The sequence below is a fragment of the Vombatus ursinus genome, unplaced genomic scaffold, assembly GCF_900497805.2.
Source record: "Vombatus ursinus unplaced genomic scaffold, bare-nosed wombat genome assembly UNPS02014804.1, whole genome shotgun sequence".
In the NCBI taxonomy this organism is placed as follows: Eukaryota; Metazoa; Chordata; class Mammalia; order Diprotodontia; family Vombatidae; genus Vombatus; species Vombatus ursinus.
In genome coordinates, this window is record NW_020954582.1 from 3026788 (window position 1) to 3049034 (window position 22247).

General features: G+C 37.4%; 1 protein-coding gene across 4 annotated transcripts in view; it reads left to right on the plus strand.

Moving 5' to 3' along the window:
• The window catches only part of SLC44A5 (solute carrier family 44 member 5), a 408380-nt gene that overhangs the window by 322718 nt on the left and 63415 nt on the right, over positions 1-22247 (plus strand). For all 4 annotated transcript variants that reach the window (XM_027874052.1, XM_027874054.1, XM_027874053.1 and 1 more), the window contains exons 10-12: positions 8600-8712; positions 10322-10453; positions 18809-18908. In XM_027874052.1, the coding sequence (XP_027729853.1) occupies positions 8600-8712; positions 10322-10453; positions 18809-18908 (345 nt within the window). The remainder of the gene's footprint in view (positions 1-8599; positions 8713-10321; positions 10454-18808; positions 18909-22247) is intronic.

Genomic DNA, 22247 nt, shown 5'->3' on the forward strand with positions numbered 1-22247 from the left:
GGTATATAGTCCGTGGCCTCAGCATTGGTTGATGATGGTCTGTTGAGAAGGCTGTGGAAGTATTGTCCTATCTCTCCAGGTTCATATCGTTATCACTAATCAATGTGGCTCCATTAGTAGTTGAGATGCACCATGGGTCTTTGGCCCATAACTAGCCTTCAAGACATCATGAAAGTGCTCTGGACTGTTACTATCAGCATAAAACTGAATTTCATCTGCCTTCTTACTGAGCCAAGAATCCTGTGTCTCTCTAAGCTTTGCTTGCAGTTTACTTTTGGCTGAGTTAAATGCTTCCTTCTTAGAGATGGATGAATTATCCTGCTGGTAAATCCTATGGAGCTCTCATTTTTCATTCAGTAGCTTTTGAATTTCCCCATAATTTTCTTCAAACTAATCTTGATATTTGCAGTTGTTCTGGCTCAGATAAATAAGTTTAGTGCTGTGCAGCAAATCTCTGAAAGCTTCCTGCTCCTTTTCTGCTCCACTATTGCCAACCATGTGTTGGCTCAGCTTTCCCTCCAGGTTAGCTACAAATTGTTGACACTTGGAGAAGCACTCTGATCTGTCAACATTAAGTTTTCTGGTAGTCGTCTTGCTTTGGGGCCACCTCTTTTGTTGAATGGGAATGTTTAGCTTGGAGAGGATAAGGTTATGATCAGTCCAGTACTCTGCCCCACACATCTCCTTTGTTACTCTCATGTCCTGTCTGTCTCTTCTCCTTACAATGATGCAATCTATTCAATGTCAATATTTGCTGCAAGGGTACATCCTTGAAGTTTTATTGTATTTAGGTAAGCAGAAGACAGTGTTGGTAATGAGAAGGTCATGAGATGCAAAAGTCTTTAATAGTATTGCTTCTTCCAATCCTATTCCTCCCCAGGACTCCCTGCCATGTTTGATAATCTGTGCCTACTCTGGCATTAAGGTCACCCACAATTCCAAGCTTGTCTTCTTTCAGTGTATTGATGATAAAGGTCCCCAGATCTTCATAATTTTTAAAAATAATTTATTTTTAGTTTTCAACATTCACTTCCATAAACTTTTGAGTTTTAAATTTTCTCCCACTCCCTCTCCACCTCCCTCCCGGAAACAGCATGCAATCTGATATAGGCTCTATATATACATTCCTGTTAAACATACTTTCACATTAGTCGTGTTGTAAAGAAGAATTAGAACCAACAGGAGGAATCACAAGAAAGAGGAAACAAAACAAAACAGAAGAAAAAAAGAGCAAATAGTATGCTTCAATCTGCATTCAAACTTCATAGTTCTTTCTCTGGAGATAGACAGCATTTTCCATCATGAGACTTTTGGAGATGTCTTAGATTCTTGCACTGCTGAGAAGAGTTAAGTCTATCAAAGTTAGTCATTGCACAACATAACTGTTACTGTGTACAACATTCTCCTGGTTCTGCTCACTTCACTCAACAGCAGTCCATACAAATCTTTCCAGGTTTTTTTTTTTCTGAAGTCCGCTTGCTCATCATTTCTTATAGCACAATAGTATTCCATTACATTCATATGCCGCAACGTGTTCAGCCATTCCCCAATTGATGGGCATCCCATCAATTTCCAATTCTTTGCTTCCACAGACAGAGCTGCTATAAATATTTTTGTACACGTGGGTCCTTTTCCTATTTTTATGATCTCTTTGGGATACAGCCCTAGAAATGCTATTGCTGGGTCAAAGAGTGCACATTTTTATAGCCCTCTGGGCATAGTTCCAAATTGCTCTCCAGAATGGTTGGATCATTTCACAACTCCACCAATTTTCCCACATCTTCTCCAACATACATCATTTTCCTGTTTTGTCACGTTGGCCAATCTATAAGTGTGATGTGATACCTCAGAGTTGCTTTGATTTGCATTTCTCTAATCAATAGTAATTTAGAACATCTTTTCATATGACTATAGATGACTTTAATTTCTTCATCTGAGAACTACCTGTTCATATCCTTCAGCCATTTATCAATTGGGGAATGACTTGTATTAGTATAACACAATTTTTTTCTTTGACCTCATCAGGATTCATTATGGTGGGAGCATACACACTCATGATGTTGGCATGACACTTTCCTGCAAGTGGCAATCACATTGTTATGAGTGTGTCTTTCACTCATTTGACTAGTTTAGTTTTGATTGTGAAACATATGCCAGCTTCACAGTGTTCCCTGTTACTGCAGCCACTCCAAAAAAAATGTGTATCCAGTTCTGACTTCAGTAAGCTGGCCTTCATTTGCCAGCCTTGTTTCACTCAGGGCTGTTATTTGGATGCAATATCTGCTGAGTTCTCTCGTAACAAGAGCCATTCATCTTTCAGGTCTACTGGATTTTTAATTATCTGTAAATGTGCACACATTCCATGGACCAATAGTGAAGGGAATCATCTTTACAAAAGTTTTTGTATGTTTTTTTTTTCTGTTTTCATCACAGGTTAGGATCCTCACCTGTAGCCTAGGGTTAGATTAGATGAAGCAGACAATTTTAGGATACTTTTTCTAGCCCCTTCCTCATGCCAGGAGATTAGCAGTGCAATCCTTTAAAAAAGACTGCTCAGACACCCAGGGGACTTCCAAATCCCACTGCAGGGTTGTGGCTATAGCTCCCAGTGTATCCACTCCTACTGCTCCATCATTTGCCCATTGCCACAGGACTTTGAGATGGGTAAAAATGGTAAAATGATATGGCTGATGTCTTTTGACTCACATAAATTCGATTTAAGTGAGGCAGCATTGTGCAAAGTCACCTGCCTCACTCTCTCTTCCAGAGTCATTAGAGTCCAGTAGCAAGACAAAAACCAAGACAACTGGTGGTGGCATGGGATGCATTGGATGACCTTCAATGTCTAACCAAGCTCTAAAATATTTTACAGCACCTGCTTGAACAAATTGTTCACATCCATCTATTCTACCAAGGGAAGTTTTCACATGTTTAGGGGAGACAACCCCCTTAACTCATCAGCAGGTTTGAGGCTCATTGGTTCCCCTCAACCTAGTTTAGCCTATTTGCAAAAACAGTTTACTGGGGTGTGACTGTGGCTCATGATACAGCTTTTTGGAGCCACAGATGAGAGTTGGGTGGCAAGAGGGCATAAAGGTGGAGTGCAGTCCTGAAAAGGTCTCAGCATTCCTCACAAAAGAGCTACTATTCTTCCCTGAACACCCCCCCCACACACACACTATTTCATGTCAAAGAGATGTGATGGGTGTTGTGACGGGCAATGCTTAAAACTTAGTCTCATTAGAATGGGTTCAAAGAGGGAATAACATACACATTCAACTGGGTGTAAAAATCTAGCTTACCCTACAGGGAAGTAGGAGGGAAGGGACTAATAGCAGGAAGGGAAGATTAAGGGGGGTAGTTGTCAGAGGCAAAACATATTTTTGAGGAGGAACAGGGAAAAAAGAGAAAGGATAAACAGAAAAAATAGGATGGAGGGAAATACGCAGTTAATAATCACAACTGCGAATGTGAATGGAATAAACTCACCCATAAAATGGTAGAATGAATTAAAAACCAGAATCCAATAATATGTTGTTTGTAATAAATAGACTTGAAACAGAGAGACAGAGAGTAAAAATAAGGTGCCAGAGTGGAATCCATTGTGCTTCAGCTGAGGTTAAAAAAAAGCAGGGGTAACAATTAAGATCTCAGATGAAGCAAAACCAAAACAAATTGACCTAATTAAAAGCGATAAGCTGGAAAACTATACTTTGCTAAAAGGTACTATAGACAATGAAGTAATATCAATACTAAACATATATGTGCCAAATGGCATAACATTCAAATTCTCACAGGAAAAGTCAAATGAGTTATAGAAGGAAATAGTAAAACTATACTCATAAGGGACCTCAACTTTTACTTTCAGAAATAGATAAATCTACCCATAAAATAAAGAAGAAAGAAGTTAAGGAAATGAAATAGAATTAGAAAAGAGATATGATGGACCTCTAGAGAAAATGGGATGGGAATAGAATGGAGTATATCTTTTTCTCAGCTGTACCTATTACCTTCACAAAAATTGACCATCTATTAAGTCATAATAGCCTCATAACCAAATGCAGAAAAGCAGAAATATTAAATGCATCCTTTTTAGACTCTCATGCAATAAAATTATATTCAGTTAAGGGTCTATGCAAATGTAGATTAAAAATTAATTGGAAGCTAAACAATCTTATCTTAAAGAGTGGGTCTGAGAACAAATAAAAAAATAAATAATTTCATTAAAAAGTGATAACAATGAGAAAACATACCAAAATTTATGGGATACATTTGAAGCAATTTGTAAGGGAAATTTTTTTTATTTCTAAATGCTTGTATCAATAAAATAGAAAAAGAGCAAAAAAATAAATTAAAAACCCTCAATTAAACATTAAATAGGAAATCCTGAAAATCAAAGGAGAGATTAATAAAATTGAAAGTAAGAAAACCATTCAGCTAATAAATAAAACTAGGAATTTTATTTTATGAGAAAAAAACAATAAAATGGATAAATCATTGGTTAATTTGATTTTTTTAAAAAAAAGAAAGAAGAAAACTGTGACAAATGAGTATCTCTTTTTTAATAACTAATCATTATATCAGGACCAAAGTTTTCCCCCTTTTCTACTTCCTCATCCTGAAATCAACCAGTGTGGGAAATCTCTATTAAAGATTTACCGAGGCCAAGATCTAATTACACAGTAAAATAAATTCTAAGTATGGGCTAATGGGTGTATTCCTGCTCATTATGTTTGTTCAGACAGGTCTGGCGAAAGGTTGATTCTCCTTATTATCAAGACAGGTTTTGTGGAATTTGATGTCTCTTTGATCAAGATTTGAGTGACCTAATTCACGTACCCAAAGATATGTTCCTCCCATTTGATTAGCCAATTAGAAATGATTAGGCATCCCTCAGGAATGCCTCATCTTTGAAGGGCATATAACCTGTAAACCCACCACCATTGCAGGGGTGTTTGGTTTAAGAGAGATGGCCAAATGACCATTCTATTATTAATAACCTACTGGCCTTATTAATAAAATTATTAAATTACTGAGAAACTATGTGTCTCAAACTTTTTAATTGTCACAAAACCTAATTACCATTATCAAAAATGAAAAAAAGTTAATTCACCACCATTGAAGATAAAGAAAGCAATTATTATTTTGCCCAATTATATACCAATAAACCCAATAATCTAAGTGAAATGGATGAATATTTACAAAAATACAAATTGCCAAGATTAGCAGAAGAAAGAGAATACTTAAATAACCATATCTCAGAAAAAGAAATTAAACAAACCATAAATGAGTTCCCTAAGAAAAAAATTCCCCAGGACTAGAAGAATTCACAAGTGAATTCTACCAAACATTTAAAGAATAATTAATTCCAGTACTATATAAACTATTTGGAAAAATAGTCAAGGAAGAAGTCCTACCAAACTTCTTTTATGACACAACTATGATGCTGATACCAAAACCAGGAAGAGCAAAAAAAAAGATAAGAAAAACCAATAAACTAATTTCCCTAATGAATATTGATGCAAAAATTTAAATAAAATACTAGCAAGGAGATTACAGCAATATGTCACAAAAATCATACACTATGACCAGGTAAGAGTTATACCAGGAATGCAGAGCTGGTTCAATATTACAAAAATTATCAGCATAATTAACCATATCAATAACAAAGCCAACACAAATCATATGATTATTTTATAAACACAGAAAAAAACTTTTGACAATATACAACAATCATTCTTACTAAAATCCCTAAAAAGCATGAGAATTAATGGAGCTTTCCTGAAAATGATAGGTAGTATCTATCTAAAATCATCAGCAAGCATTATCTGTTATGAGAATAAGCTAGAAGCCTTCCCCCTAAGATCAGGAGTGAAGTTAGGATGCCCATTATTACCACTATTATTCAATATTGTAATAGAAATACCAACTATAGCAATAAGAGAAGAAAAAGAAATTGAAAGAATTATAATAGGCAATGAGGAAAGAAAACTCCCTCTTTGCAAATGCTAATGATGATATGCTTATAGAATTGACTAAAAAACTAGTTGAAATAAGAACTTTAGCAAAGTTGCAGGTCATAGAATAAATCCACATAAATCATCAGCATTTCTATACATTATCAACAATATCCAGCAAGAAGAGCTAGAGAAATTTCATTTGAAGTAGTTTCAGATGATATAAAATACTTGAAACTCTACCTGCCAAGAGAAACCTAGATATTATATGAACATAATTACAAAATTTTTTTTGCACAAATAAAGTCACATCTAAAATTAATTGCTCATAGGTAGACTAAGCCAATATAATAAATATGACAATTCAACCTAAATTAATTATTCAGTGCCATAGCAATAAAATTTACTAAATAATTATATTATAAAGCTTGAAATAAAATAAAATTCATCTGGAAGAATAAGAGGTCAAGAATACCAAGGGAATCAATGAAAAAATATGAAGGAAGGTCACTTAGCAGTACCAGATATCAAACTGTATTACAAAACAATAATCATCAAAACAATCGGGTATTGGCTAAGAAAAAGAGTGGGGATCAATGGAATAGATTAGATACATAATAAGCAGTAGTAAATGACTATACTAATTTAGTATTTGACAAATCCAAAGATCCAAGATATTGGGACAAGAAATCACTATTTGATGAAAATTCCTGGCAATACTGGAAAGCAGTTAGGCATAAAATGTGTATAGACTGGCATTTCACACTGTATACCAAGATAAGGTCAGAATGGGTACATCATTTAGACAAAAAAAATAAAGATAAGGCAATTAGGGGAGCATGGAAATTTTTACATCAAATCAATGGATAATGGAAGAATTTATGATCAAACAAGAGATAGAGAAGATCATGGGATGTAAAGTGGATAATTTTGATTACAACAAATTAAAAAGGGTTTGCATAAACAAAACCAATGCAGCCAAGGAAAGCAGGAAACTGGGAAAAATTTAACAGCAAATTTCTCTGATAAAGGTTTCATTTCTCAAATATATAGAGAGCAAAGTGAAATTTATAAGAAGTAAAGTCATTCCTCAACTGATAAATGGTCAAAAGATAAGAACAGACATTTTTCAGAAGAAGAAATCAAAACTATCTATAATCATATAAAAATGCTCTGTCAATATTGATTAGAGAAATGCAAATTAAAAGAACTCTAAAGTACCACATCATACTTATCAGATTGGCTAATATGACGGAAAAGGAAAGTGGCAAATGTTGGAGAGGATGAGCGGAAAATAGGGACCCTGATGCATTGTTGGTGGAACTTTTAATTGATCCAGCCATTTTGGAGAGCAATTTGGAATTATGCTCAAAGGGCTATACAAATCATTTAATGTTCTTATTATGGAATTGTGAACTGGTTCAACCATTGCAATATAATTTGGAACTATATCCAAAAGCTTTAAACTGTGCATACCTTTTGACCCAGGAATACTGCTACTAGGTCTATACCTTAAAGCGAACAAAGAGGAAAAAGACCAACATGTACAAAAATATTTATAACAGCTCTTTTTGTAGTGGAAAAGAATTGGAAACTAAGGAGATTCTCATCAATTGGGGTATGGTTGAACAACTCATGGCATATGAATGTGATGAAATACTATAGTGCTGTAAGAGATGATGAAGGGAATTTTTTTTTTAAATCTGGGAAGGCTTATGTGAACTGATGCAAACTGAAATGAGCAGAAATAGGGAAACAGTTTATAGGATAATAATAATGACAATATAGTAATGAGAACTCTTAAAGACTTAGAAACTTTGATCAACTCAATGACAAATCATCGTTCCAGAGAATTCATGACGAAACATACTACCTACTTTGAAAGAGAGAGATGAGGAACTCATTGTGCAAATTGAGGCATCTCCTGACCTTTCCTCTTTTATTTCTATTTTTGGAGGTGGCTAAAGCAGGAATTTGGTTTCTATGACTATACATATATATTTGTAATGGGTTTTTCTTGTCCTCTCAATTGTTGGGGTATAGATAGGAGAGAATTTGGAATTGAAAATAAAATAAAATTGGACTTTTAAAAAAGAATTAAATACAAAATATATGGAAAGTATATTGGGGGGGTGAGGATGGGTGGGCCTAGCTGCTGGGAGGACCAGAAAAAGCATCCTCTAGGAGGTGGAACATGAAGATGAGCAGGGTATTTGCTCCATGCATTGAGGCCATTGCAGCTAGAATGGCTCAGATTCTAGAAGGTATAACTATTAAGCACAATGGAAATTTCCTGGAGTTGATTATATATGTTTCACTAATCATTTGTGATAAGTGCTTATTTACTCTAGAGTAAGAAGGATTGGTCTGTGGGTAACTGGTGATCAGGCTGCACTGCTGGGCCAAGCGCACCAGCTCCTACTAGAACCTCAGGTGCCCTGTGGCGTTTCTCAGGATCAGGCTGAGGAAGCTAGGTCCTTGTGGCTGTGAATCAGAAACACCTGTTTTGTCTTTATTGCATCTTTTATTTTTATAGGATACATTGTTGGTAGGTAAGTTTTCTGAGACTGAGCAGTGGGTGTTTTCACAGGCTCTTTCCCAGACATATTTAATCCTTATGTTTGTATTTCTCTCCCTTTCAGTGGGCTATTCCTTGCAATGATCAGTAGCTTGGTGTTCCTGTGGTTCCTGAAATATACTGCTGGCACAATCTTGTGGTTCTTTGTGTTTGGTGTGGTCATCGTTATATTATATGGTAGGTATCTATCCACTCTTATAACAAGTCTCAGAACCAGAGCTTTTGAGGATCTGGGGCTGTGGATAGATTTCAGGGGGTCCCTGGATAGATTTGGGGGTCCTGGGAAAGCAACATTTTTATTTTTACTAACCTTTGGCTCCCCTTGTCATCCTCTGCACTCTTTATTTTATGCAGTTGTCAGCATTATCATGAGAAGGGCTAAGGCTTCACCCGATGGCCGAAGGGGATCCAGGACGTGGAAAAAGTTCAGAAGTCCTGCTCTAAAAAGTTCAGAAGTCCTGTCTTTTCCCTTTATTTGCTAGCATCATTGAGCACAGAGTAATACTGGTGGAAGCATGAATGATTATGCTTCATAAGGAAAGAATAGCGAAAAGGGCGGGGGTGGCAGCTAAAAGAAACTCAGCTCATTTTGTTTACAACTTCTTCAGTTGTGATCCATGAGGGGTTTCTAACTTAGAAAATACCAAAATTCTCAAATATTTCCTAAGCTACTTAGTAGGGAGTTTGGAGCCTCCACATAGCCAACTGTAATCAGAGTATCACAATCAAGAAATCAATTAACAAGCATTTTGGAAAAGCATTTCCCATGGTCCAGGCCCTGGGATAGTAGGTGCATTTATTGACTGACTGACTGACTGACTACTAAGTCCTAGGGTTACAAAGACAAAAAGAAATGATACCTGTCCTCAAGGAAGTTATATCCTCATCAGGAAGAGAACATGTGCATAAAAATGTATATACCAAAAAAGGCCATGTAATTTTCATAGGAAAGGAGAGAGTAATTATTAAGTACCTATTATGTACAAGGCCTTCTGTCCTGAGATCCAAGGTTTCTCCCGGAGCCCCCCATTCCTACATTTGAATGTATCTTAAAATAGTGATTGGTGGCAGCTTTTCATAATGGCCCCTGCTATGTTGTTTGCCTCCAGCACCAGATTTGCATGTTTCAATTCAGTCCAGCTGTTCTGTCTTTCCACTTCTGTCTTCCCACCTGGAAAAGGGGTTCCCACTAGTCTACACTTCAGGATTTTAAAACTCATGTCTGCTCATGAACCAGAAACCAAAATCACTTGTTCACTATGAAAACTAGACCTTCGTGGAACAGTGTTGACTTTCTCTCTAATTTGCAGTAAGCTGTACAGAAAGTCAAAAGCCCCAAATTTGGGGGTGAAGATGCATTTTATTCAATATTTCCATTATAAAGATGCAAGTATGAGGTATTCCTCCTGCCTCCCTCTCTCCCCACCCCCATGATGAAGTTTTAAAAGTACATTGTTCATGGTTGGACCATGATGAATCAGTGAAGGAGGGTCCTGAAAAAATATCCATTGAGTAGAAATACCTAGTACCATGATGGAGCAGTGATGAGGGACAGGAGTGTCCTGAAAAATAGCCAATAGGTAGAAATATCTAATCGAAATGTCATAGAGCACTTGGCCTATTAGTTTCTTTTTTTTTTGGCCTATTAGTTTCAAATAAAGTATATAATGTAGAAATAAAAATTTGGCCCATGAAGGAATATATAGAAAACTTTCATGAGAATAGCATTGCCCTTTTTGGTATTCTAGAAAATTCTTGGCTTATTGGCTGTAATTATTTTTTAAAGGAATATGGATCTGTTACCGCGAGTATAAACGTCTTCTGTCAAAACCTGGAACCGGAGACACTTTCTATGAGATTGGCTTTCATTCTGATTTGAGAGTGTACTTGCAACTGCGGCAAACCTGGTTAGCATTTAGTAAGTGACTTTTCAAATCTTTGTTAAAGATACACTAAGTCATGCGTCAAGTTGGGCTGCAAGCTGCCTGAGGTCATAGGACCAGAGAACACCCTTGGCAAGGACACTGGACAAGGATAACACATAATAGCAGCAGCCAGTGTGTCCCTAACATCTCTGATGCATCTTTGTCAAAGTTCTCAGGATCCTGTCAGTCAGAGGTCACAAGACCCTGAGAAAGTCAAGCTTGCTGGAATTTAGCTTCTTCACTTATAAAATGAGGACCTGAACTCAATTTGCTTTCTAGTTTCTTCCAGCTTTCACATTATATGATCTCGTGGTTATAAAATTTTCTCCCTCTGCTTCCATTCTCTCTTCTTTTCTCTCCCTCCTCATCTAGTCTCACCCATCCCCCTTCTTCCTCACTCAAATTGGGTTTTCATCTATGTAGGGTGCACCAACCACATAAAGAACTTTCCCTGTTAATTCAATCAGCACTTTCTTTGCAACCTGCAGCCTTAGGACAGAGGTTCTTAACCTTGGGGTCTTTGAATATAGATCCTATATATAGGATCTATGTGTATGAAGTATGTATGCATATATACACACAAATACATATATACATGCATACACATAGAACACATATAAACTATAGAGAGGGAGACTGTATTTCAAAATAATTGACTTCCTTTTGAATCCTACATATTTTATTTTATGCATTTAAAAGCATTATTCTGAGAAGGGGTCCATAGGCTTAATTAAACTGTCAAAGGGTTCTATGAAATAAAATAGGTAAAGAACCTCCATCTTAAGAATTTTCTAGGACATTGAGAGATAGTAAATTGTCCAAGGTCAGACAACTGGTATGGGTTAGAATCAGGACTTGAACCAAGGTTTTTCTTTCCCTTTTTTGTTAGGCAAGTGGGGTTAAGTGACTTGCCCAGAGTCACACAGCTAGTGAGTGTTATGTGTCTGAAGTCAGATTTGAACTCAGGTCTTCCTGACTCCAGGGTCAGTACACTATCCACTGTGCCACCTAGATGCCCCTTCTTTCATTTTTGATGCCAGCTTTCTATCTAGTACCCCGTGATGTGCCTCTGCTTTTGAGTGTTAACAGGATTAAACATGGTTACAATAATACTCCTTCCCCCTCAAATGAAATGAAGTTAGCTTAATAAATGAAAGTCATTGAAGTGAAATTGATTTAAAATGGAAGACAATGCTATATTTTAAATGGCCACAGACTTTGTAAATGACTTTGAAAGGGTTTGGATACGAAAATCTCATCATAATTCACCTGATATTCATGCAAGGAATTTTTAATGAATTGGGTGTCAAAATCCCCTACCTTGATGGAAAAAAAGAATTAATTGAATTATTAATTCAATTATTATTAATTTAATATTTTAATTATTATTAATTACATATTAATTAATATAACCCTTTTGTGACCAAATGTTATTTCAAATTTTTCATTGTAGAATTCAGAGGTAATATGTAACCAGAGTTAATTTTGCATATTCCAATGTTTATTAAAATTATAGAACTGGAGAAAAATACTTTTTACAAAGTTAAATGGAAGATAGCAGAGTAAAGGCAGGGACTGCCTGAGCTCTTCAAAATTCCCCTCCAAACAACTTTAAAACAGTGCCTCAAAGTGAATTCTGGAGCAGCAGAACTAACAGAAGAACAGGCTGAAACAATTTTTCCAGCCCAAGACAATGTATAAGATTGGCAGGAAATGTCTGTCTCACTGGGGTGAGAGTGGAGCTCAATCCAGTGCAGGCCGTGCCCCAGCAAGCCACCAGCAGGACTTCGAGGGGACTGACTTGGCAGCAGCAGCTTCTGGAGCTCTTAGCTCTAGACATTAAGGTGATAGGACGACTGGTCAGAAGGAGATTATAGGAAACCCTTTGCTGGCATTGGCTGCAGCAATCTGTTGCATTGCCCATCCTCAGTTCCAGGTCATAGACTCAGGGTGAAGAGGAACACTAACGGGAGTGAGGAACCTGATCACAGTTCTAGGGTGGAAAATAATGCTTGTGGTCACTCACCAAGCAGAGCACAAGCCAGGAGAGCAGTGACCACACCTCTGCTGAGATCATGCCACCTTGGAAGAATTGAAAACTTACAAACCCCCAGAACTAGTTCGCAATGCAGCAGTTTGAAAAACCCAAAGTTTGGGACAGTGCCCCCTTTACCCCAGAAGCAGAGCCCAAATTTAGCATCAAAGTCAAAGTCAAGAAATAATCTGGAAAAAAATGAGCAACCAGCAACAAAAAAATAACCTGACCATAGAAAGATATTATGATGGCTGGTAAGATTAAAATACAAACTCAGAAGAAGCAAACAAAGTCAAAACAGCTACATCCAAGTCTCAAAGAAAAGTATGAATTGGTCTCAGTCCCCTTCCCCCTGCCCCCAAAAAAAATAATTCCTGGAAGAGCTCAAAAAGGTTTTTAAAAATCAAATAAGAGATGTAGAGGAAAAATTGAAAAAAAAGTGAGAATGATGCAAGAAAATTATGAAAAGATAGCCAACATCTTGGTAAAAAAAAAATAAAAGGTACAAAAATACAAAAGAAAATAATACCTTAAAAACAGAATAAACCAAATGGTAAAAAGAAGTGCAAAAATCCACTGAAGGGAAGAACTTCTTTAAAACAGAATTGGCCAAAAGGAAAAGAAGATACAAAAGCTCACTGAAGAAAATAATTCCTTAAAAATTAGAATTGGGCAAGGGGAAGCTAATGAATTCATGAGACATAAGAAACAATCAAACAATATCAAAAGAAGAAAAAAAAGAAGAAAATGTGAAAAACCTCATTGGAAAACAACTGACCTGAGGGACAGGTAGATGGCACAGTGGATAAAGAACTGGCCCTGAAGTCAGGAGGACCAGAGTTCAAGTCCAGCCTCAAACACTTAGTATCTGTGCAACCTTGGACAAGTCACTTAACTGATTACCTCCAAAGAAGAAAGAAAGAAAGGAAGGAAGGAAGGAAGGAAGGAAGGAAGGAAGGAAGGAAGGAAGGAAGGAAGGAAGGAAGGAAGGAAGGAAGGAAAGAAGGAAGGAAGGAAGGAAGGGAAGGAAGGAAGGAAGGAAGAGAGAAAGAGAGAAAGAGAGAAAGAAAGAGAGAAAGAGAAAATCAACTAACCTGGAAAATAGCTTGGGGAGAGATAATTTAAGAATTACTGAAATACCTGAAAACCATGATCAAAAAATATCCCAGATGTTGTATTTCAAGAGATTATCAAGGAAAACTACCCCAATGTTCTAGAACCAGAGAGTAAAATAGAAATGGAGAGAATTCATCCATCAGCACCTGAAAGAGATCCCAAAATGAAAACTCCCAGGAATATCATGGTCAAATTCCAGAGCTCCCAGGTAAGAAGAAAACATTGCAAGCAGCCAGAAAGAAACAATTCAAATATCATGGAGCCACAGTTAGGATAACACAAGATTTAGGAGCTTCTACATTAAAAGACTGGAGGGCTTGGAATATGATATTTTGGAGGACAAAGGAGCTAAGATTAAAACCAAGAATCACTTACCCAGAAAAACAATAATACTTCAGGGAGAACACATAAACATTTAATGAAACAGAGGACTTTCAAGCATTCCTGATGAAAAGGCAGGAGGTGAATAGAAAATTCTATTTTCAAATACAAGACTCAAGAGATGCAGAAAAGGTAAACAGGAAAGAGAAACCACAAGGAATTCAATAAAGAAGAGGATACTTGTAACTCCTAAGAACTTTATTGTTATTAGACAAGTTAAAAGGAGTACATATATGTATGTATGTACGTACATATACACATGCACATACATACTTATATGTATATACAACATGTGTGTATATATAATATATATGCATGTATATACACACTCCCCCTACCCCACACATGGCATGAGTGTGGGTTGACTATAATATCTAAAAAATAAAATTAAGGGGTGAGAAAGAAAGATGCACTGGGAGAGGTGAAAAGGGAGAGGTAGAATGGGGTAAATTATCTTAAATAAAAGAGCCATGAAAGAGATCTTACAGTGGAGGGGAAAATGTAGTGTAATGGATGATGTTTGAATCTTATTTGTATCAGAATTGGCTCAAAGAAGCAATAACATATACCTTTAGTTGGGTACATAATCTATCTTACCCTATAGGAAATTAGGAGGGGAAGAGAATAAGGGGGAGGTGTGGATAAAAAGGAGGGCAGATGGGGAGAAGTTGTGATCAGAAGCAAAATTCTTTTGAGGAGGGCCAAGTGAAAGGGGAGGTGGAAGTGGGGAGAGAAGAGAGGATAAACAGGGGAAATAGGATGGGGGAAATATACAGTAAGCATAACTGAGAAAATATTTTTACAGCAAGTTTATCTGATAAAGGCCTCATTTCTCAAATACACAGAGAACTTAGTCAAACTTATAAAAATACAAATCATTGCCCAATTGATAAGTGGTCAAAAAATATGAACAGGTAGTTTTCAGAAGAAGAAATCAAAGTTACAGTCATATGAAAAATGCTCTAAATACTATTAATTCGACAGATGCAAATTAAAACAACTCTGAGGTACCACCTCATACCTATCAGATTGGCTAATATGACCAAAAAGGAAAATATTGTTGGGGTGATGCAGGAAAAATGGGACACTAATACACTGTTGGTGGATTTCTCAGCTGATCTAACTGTTCTGGAAAGCAATTTGGAACTATGTCTAAAGGGCTATAAAATCATGCATACCCCTTTGACCCATCAATACTACTACTAGGTCTGTATCCCAAAAAGATAAAAATTAAGGAAAAGGTCCTATATGCACAAAAATATAGTCGCTCTTTTACTTGTGGCAAAGAATTGAAAATTGACAGGATGCCCATCAGTTGGGGAATGACTGAACGAGGTATATAACTATGAAGGAATACTATTGTGCTCTAAGAGATGATGAACAAGATGCTTTTGGAAAAACCTGGGAAAACTTATGTGAACTGATGTAAAATGAAATGAGCCGAACCAAGAGAACATTGTAAATAGTAATAGAAATATTATATGATGGTCAACTATGAATTATTCAGTGAATCTCAGCAATATAATGATCCAAGACAATTCAAAAACATATAATGAAAAATGCTATCCACCTCCAGAAAAAGAACTGATAGAGTCTGAATGCAAATCAATGCATACTATTTTTTTACTTTATTTTCTTGTGTTTTTTTTTTCTTTTTGGTTGGTGTTTTTATTTACAACATGACTGATATGGTAATATGTTTTGCATGACTACACACAAATAACATCAAATTGTTTTCTCAAGGAGGGGAAAGGGGAAGGAAAGAGAGAGAAAATTTGAAACTTAACATTAAAAAAAAGAATGTTAAAATTTGTATGAAATTTGAAAAAAAACCAAGATATTATTTTAAAAGGTAAATGGTCCATAGTGATAACATGTAAAATTATCCTTTTGGAAATATTTTGCACACATTTCTTTTTTTAATTGTGCAATTTATGCATATGCTCAATTAAATTTTGTTTAGAAGTAGGTTTGGCAGTTTTCATCGAATTCTGTGTGGTGTTACAAAAACTGCTGTTTCTTGCATCAGCCTAAAAGGCAGTTAAAATCAAATATTTTTTCATTGAGATGAGATGGATATGCCATCAGCAGGGCTAAGGACTCTCAGAGAAATGCTTGCATTACAAGCATTCTTGTTTCATTAAGTCTAGCCCAAATCATTTCCATCAAGGAGAACCTCATTCACCCAATTTCAAAGACATTGCTATGGAACTGCATTCAATTGCTGAAAGATCTGGCAAATACATTTCTTTTTGGTTCTAGGCAGTGGGGTTAAGTGACTTGCCCAGGGTCACACAACTAGTAAGTGTTATGTGTCTGAGGCTGGATTTGAACTCAGGTCTTCCTGAATCAAGGGCCGGTGCTCTATCCACTGTGCCACCTAGCTGCCCCCGCAAATGCATTTTTACATTAGGAGTTAGAATGGGGGCCTGTGGTTCCATTGATGTAGGAAATTCTAGGTGAGGAAGTACCCTCCACCAATGTATATTGGTGCCTTCTGTACAATGGAAAGTTTTAGATTTGCCTGAAACACTGAGAGATCCAGGGATTCACCTGGTCATTATGTGTCAGGGGCAGTACTTGAACCCAGGTCTTAATTACTTTGGAGCCAGCTCCCCATCCATTCCAACATGTTGTCTCTCCTTTTGTCTGATAATAAGAAACTTCTTATAACACTTTTATATTATAACAAGAAAAACAGTACTCTGGAACAAAGAAAACTGGAGGAAGAGTCAGGAGACCTGAGTTCTTATCCTAGATTTATAAATGCCTGGCTCTATGACCTTGCACCAGTCATATATTAGCTCTGGGCCTCAGTTTCCTTGGTTGCAAATGGAGAATGCTGAATTAGATGATCTCAAAGTCTTCTAGCTCCAAACCTCTGAATCATATTACAATTTAGAGAGAAAGGATAACTTTTATTGTTCAGTAGATGACTTATCCCACAGGGAATAGAAGCTTTAATGTCCAGTGGGCTATTTACCATTTATGTAAAGCCAGAAGGTAAAGTGATTCTGACATATCTCATTTTCTTGAGCTAAATGATCAAGTTGTCTCAGCATCAGCAAGTGGTGATTTCAGCCTAGCATTTGCTACTTTTTAATGTGGCCATATTCAATTCTCTCATTTGATACTGGTTTCTGTGTTTTAAGGGAATAAATTTGCAAGAAATTAAAAATGTGTACTTAACCAGAAGGAGACCATTGCAATGGAGTGGGATGATTAATTACCAAAACCTTATTTCATTTGCATCATAACATTCCCACATCTTCGAGATACTAACCAAAATGTGTGATAATGTTAGGGAAAAAAAAGAGAGGAAATGGGCAGAAACAGTGGTCCAGAGTGGTTTGTGGAAGACATTCTTCTTCCTTCCCTGCCCCTCCCCATTATTGGTGTAGTGCAACTTGGCACCCGGAAATACCCAGGCCATCAAGTCTATGCTTTGATATTGTGTAGTGATGTGACATTGAATGAGTTTCTGAGGCTCAGTTGCTTCATTTCTCAAATGGGGATGCCAATACTTTTATTCATGGGCTTGTTGTGAGGATCAAACACTATAGAAATGGGAGGGATCATTTCCATTGACCATTTGCTTGCATACCTTCAGTCTCTTGAGTGATATTAGGTATGTGAAACACTTTGAATATTCAAGTGATAAATAAATGCCAGGTAGTTGAGCCCACACTCGCTTATTAGGTGCTTCCTATGTGCCAGGCTTTGTGCTAAGTACTGGGAATAAAAAGGAAAAAAAAACAACTCTGGTCTCCAGAAGCTCACAGCCTGCTCTTAATAGTAACCTTGTTCTTTTCAATCAATAAATCAACATTTAATAAGTGCTTAAACAAGATAACATGCGAGGTGTTTTGTAAACCTTAAAATGTCACATTAATAGGAATGATTAATAAATGCTCAGTCAACAAATATGGCATCTAAGTAGCCTAGTGCACTGGATTTGGAGTCAGCGAGACCTGAATTTGAATCCTGTCCCAGATGTTTACTAGCCCTGTGATCCTGGACAAGGCACATAAGTTCTCTCAGCTTCAGTTTCCTCATTTGGAAAATGGGAGTGGTAATAATAATACCTACATCATAGAGTTATTGTAAGGACCAAGTGAGGTATATAATATATTTTATAAACATTAAAAGAGCTACATAAACATTAGCTGCTATTATCATGTGTGTTCTAGGCCAGGAACTCTACTAAATGCTAGGAATATGAAGCTACAACTCAAAAGTCCTTGCCTTCAAAGAGCTTATATTTATCAGGGAGAGGCAACAATATGGACATGTTGGCGTATACGTGAAGTCCTTATGGCACACGGAATGGCATAGTGAATTAGAAGCTTACGTTAGCCTCGGAAAGAACCAGAGGCAATATTGCCTCTGCCACAATGGTTGTGTGACCCTGGGCAACTCACCTAACCTCTCTGAGTCCCAAGCAACTTTTGTAGACTGTAAGTTTCAGATGAGTTGTTAATGTGCATTGGTGGAGGGAGTTTCTACACCAAAGACATCACAGGCTTGGACCCCTCAGAAATATTCCTCCAAATTATGTGATTATTTTTCTATGTCTGAAATGAAGAATGGTCCTTGAGATCTCTGCACAGCCAACTGGCTGGCTAGCTACTGGCTAGACTTTCTTGGCATCTTTGAAAATAGCCTCTTGAGTTGTGGTTTGGTTTTTGCAGAGAAGTGAAGCATTTTCTTGAGCTGAGGCTCCATTGCAAGTAGGAGTCTAAAGCTGATGCTGTAGGGGAGCAGCCCAAGTCCTGCTGTTTGGGAGTCACACCCTCAAATGTGTGGTCTTTTCTAGCGATCATGCTTTGCATCCTGGAAGTGTGCATTCTCCTCGCCATCTTGTTCCTGAGAAAGAGAATCCAAATTGCTGTTGCGCTGCTGAAGGAAGGAAGCAGGTAAGCAGTTGGTCCTGGGATACCAAATGAGAGTCATTGTCCTTAGGAGAGACCATAATTTGGTTGGATGATCAGCCAGAGCCCAAGGAGACCCTTTGGGTGACAGGGCTTGGTTGAGAATTTAGAGGAACATACCTGGTGAGAGGCCGGTAGAATAATGTGATAACCAGCAGTGTGTGGTTGGAGATAGAGCAAGCCTCAGTCAGAAAGACTCGAATCCAAGTCCTGCTTTAGAAATGTATGGACTGGGTGACCCTGGGCAAGTCATTCAATCTCTTGCTGTCTCAGGAGACTCTGTGAGTAGCGTAACAAGTGCCTATCTGCATTGGTAATAGGGATAACCAGGATATTATGAAATCACAGATATGCTTCAGAAAAAATAAATGGGGCCAAGCTAAGCTGCAAGAGAAGGGACCACAGAAGTTGTCTAATCTAACTCCAATTCGGAATATACTTATTGCTTGTGTCACACTAGTCGAGTCACTCCATATGGGCCTCAGTTTCCTCATCTGTAGAAAAGTTAGATAAGAGAATTTTTAAGATCCTCTCCAACCCATAAATCTTTTGAACTACTTTGAAGATAAATCTACATAACCGATGAGAAGCCTATCCAGTCTTTTCTTAAATGCCTTTTACAATGGGGACCTCCCTTTATCACAATTCCATTTTCAGATAGCTCTGTCATTAAATTATTGTTATGAGACCCCCACCACTATCATGCCTCCCCTACCCCTGGTGCTTCCCTTCGGAACCAAAGAGAATAATATCTATTCTTCTTCCACATGACAGCCAATTAAATACTTGTAGTTAGCAATCAGCCCCCCACTAATTGCTTCTCCAGGCTAACCATCCCCCAAACATTCCTCACCAATATAACATGAGTTCCTTCACTGTCCTAATTTACCTTTTCTGGACATACTCCAGCTTGTCAATGTTCTTTTAAAAAATATAATGTTCTGGACATCGTCTGAACAGTCAAATATAATGGGACAATGTTCTACCTTTTCCTGGAAATTATACATTGGTCAATAAAGTCCAATACCATGTAAACCTTTTTGACTATGATATCACACCATTGACTCATATTGCATTTATAATCCATTAACTGCTATCTAGCTGTAACTTCTTTCTTCTTTATTTTCCAATTAAAGAAAATAAGTTAATGCTGTATGTGGGTATTACAGACATATATCAATATACATTATTTATAGTATATATAGTATAATACAAATTAATATAGTGTATACGAATGTAGTTATACATCACAATTAGATTTTATCTTATCCATTTCAATTTAACCTGCTGGAATATTTTTGGCTTCCAACATCATCCAGTGTAGCAGTTATCCCTCTCAGATTCATATCATGCACATATTTAATAAGAAGTCTATGAATGTATATTTCCAAATCAATTGATTTTAAAAAAAATGTTCTCAAGGGTAGCACCAGCGTCAGCAGCAAAAGGGCAAAGCAGGTCACTGGCCATGGTGCTGATAGAGCTCGGTTCTCAGGTGTTTGGGTGCCTAGAATCTTTAGGAAACAAATTAGCCGTTGGGGCAGCTGCTATTATGGAGGACCACTTGATCATGGAAGAGTTTTATTTATTTTTTGTTTCTTTTCTTTTTGAGAAATTTAGGGTCCTTTCATAGGCCTGATCCCACTGATAAACACAGGAGCTCTGATGTGCTCTGTTTCAGACCTGCGCCAGTTCATTCCTCCTTAGGCAACCTGGTGCTTCTTTGCCTTAACCACTCAGGGCTCATCATAATAATGCCAAAATGAGCAATGACACCCAGGCAGCATAGCCCACTATAGATCAGAGCTCCTGAACTCAAGAGATCTCCTAGCCTCAGCCTTACTAGTAGGTCCTATATTAAAAGACTTAGGTCTTGGAACATTGTATTTCGAAGAGCAAAAGAGCTGGGGTTGCAACCAAGAATACCTTCCCGAGCAAAGTTGAGTATAATCCTGAATGGAAAAGAATGGATATTTGACAGACTAAAAGACTTTCAGATATTTGTGACAAAAAGACCAGAACTCAATGGAAAATTCCATATAGAAAATTTGCTACAGAATATTCACTAAAAGATCCAGAAGAAATATGAGGAAAATATCAGAGACTAATTATAAGATATTCATTAAGGTAAAACTGTTTATTTCTTATATGTGAAATGTTATCAGTATTCTTAAAACTGTCATCATTACTAGGATAATTTGAAAGAAGGGCTGGGGCTGAGTTGTGCGTGATGGGCTGGAATAAGAGGCCTGTGTTGCCATGTCTTGCTGGTTATGGCGACAGCTGTGTTATCATATACTCTGGCAGTAAAGCAGTCAGAGAGGCCAGAGTCAATGGATTGGGAGAAATAACTTTTGACTAACTGCTTTCACTTAGAACCACTGATGATCCCTTGACTCCAGCCATGCTGGCCCCGCGTCTATTCTCTGCCTGAAGCATGATTATATATCTGCTTCTTAGCTCCTTGGTATCCATCTTCACTCATTAGGAATCTGTGCTGGGCATTGTTTTTTTACCTTCGTTTACATGAATGTCTTTGCTTCTTGTCTAGTTTCCCAAATGTAAAGTTTTAAAGGGTTTCCTTGTTGGCAGCAGTGATGAGTTCATGGGGTTGATGCCGTGGTCTGCTCTTCACTCCAGGACAGAGACTGCTGGCAGGGCTTCTAGCCATCTGCCAGCTTTATTAGTCTGTTGAGGGTCGTCACAGCAATTAGAAGCCAACATAAATTGAATTGTCAACAACGTTCCAAAGGGAAATCCCAACTCAACCATGAGCTGTGATCCAAAGGTCAGAAACAGGGGCATGGAAAGGGACATGGGCAGGCCTACATCCACAAGGCCAGTCTGGCACAGACAGAGTTCATGGTGGAATACATTCTCATGTCTTGCTGTCTGCCGCCCATTTGGCAATTCCTAGTTACATGCTGGTTTTTACTCTCAAATCTGTTTCACTGTGTTTTTTGTGAAGCAGCCAGTTAGACAACAAGCATTTATTAAGAGCTTACTGTGTACCAAACATAATGCTAAGTACTTGAGATAGAAAGAAAGGCAAAAATTGTCCCTGCCCTCACAATCTAATGCAACAGAGGAAACAATATGCAAACAACTATGTATAGATGGAAGATTCTAGAATTGAGGGAGACTAAGAAAGTTTTCTTGCAGAAGGTGGGATTTTTTTTATGAGATTTGCAGGAATCGAGGGAAACCACCGGGAGAGATAAGAGAAGGTATTCCAGGAGTCAGGGACAGCCAGGAAAAGAGCTCAGTGTTGGAGACAGAGTATGTGGAAGGGTATGTGGAAGGGAGTTGGGTATGAAGATTGGA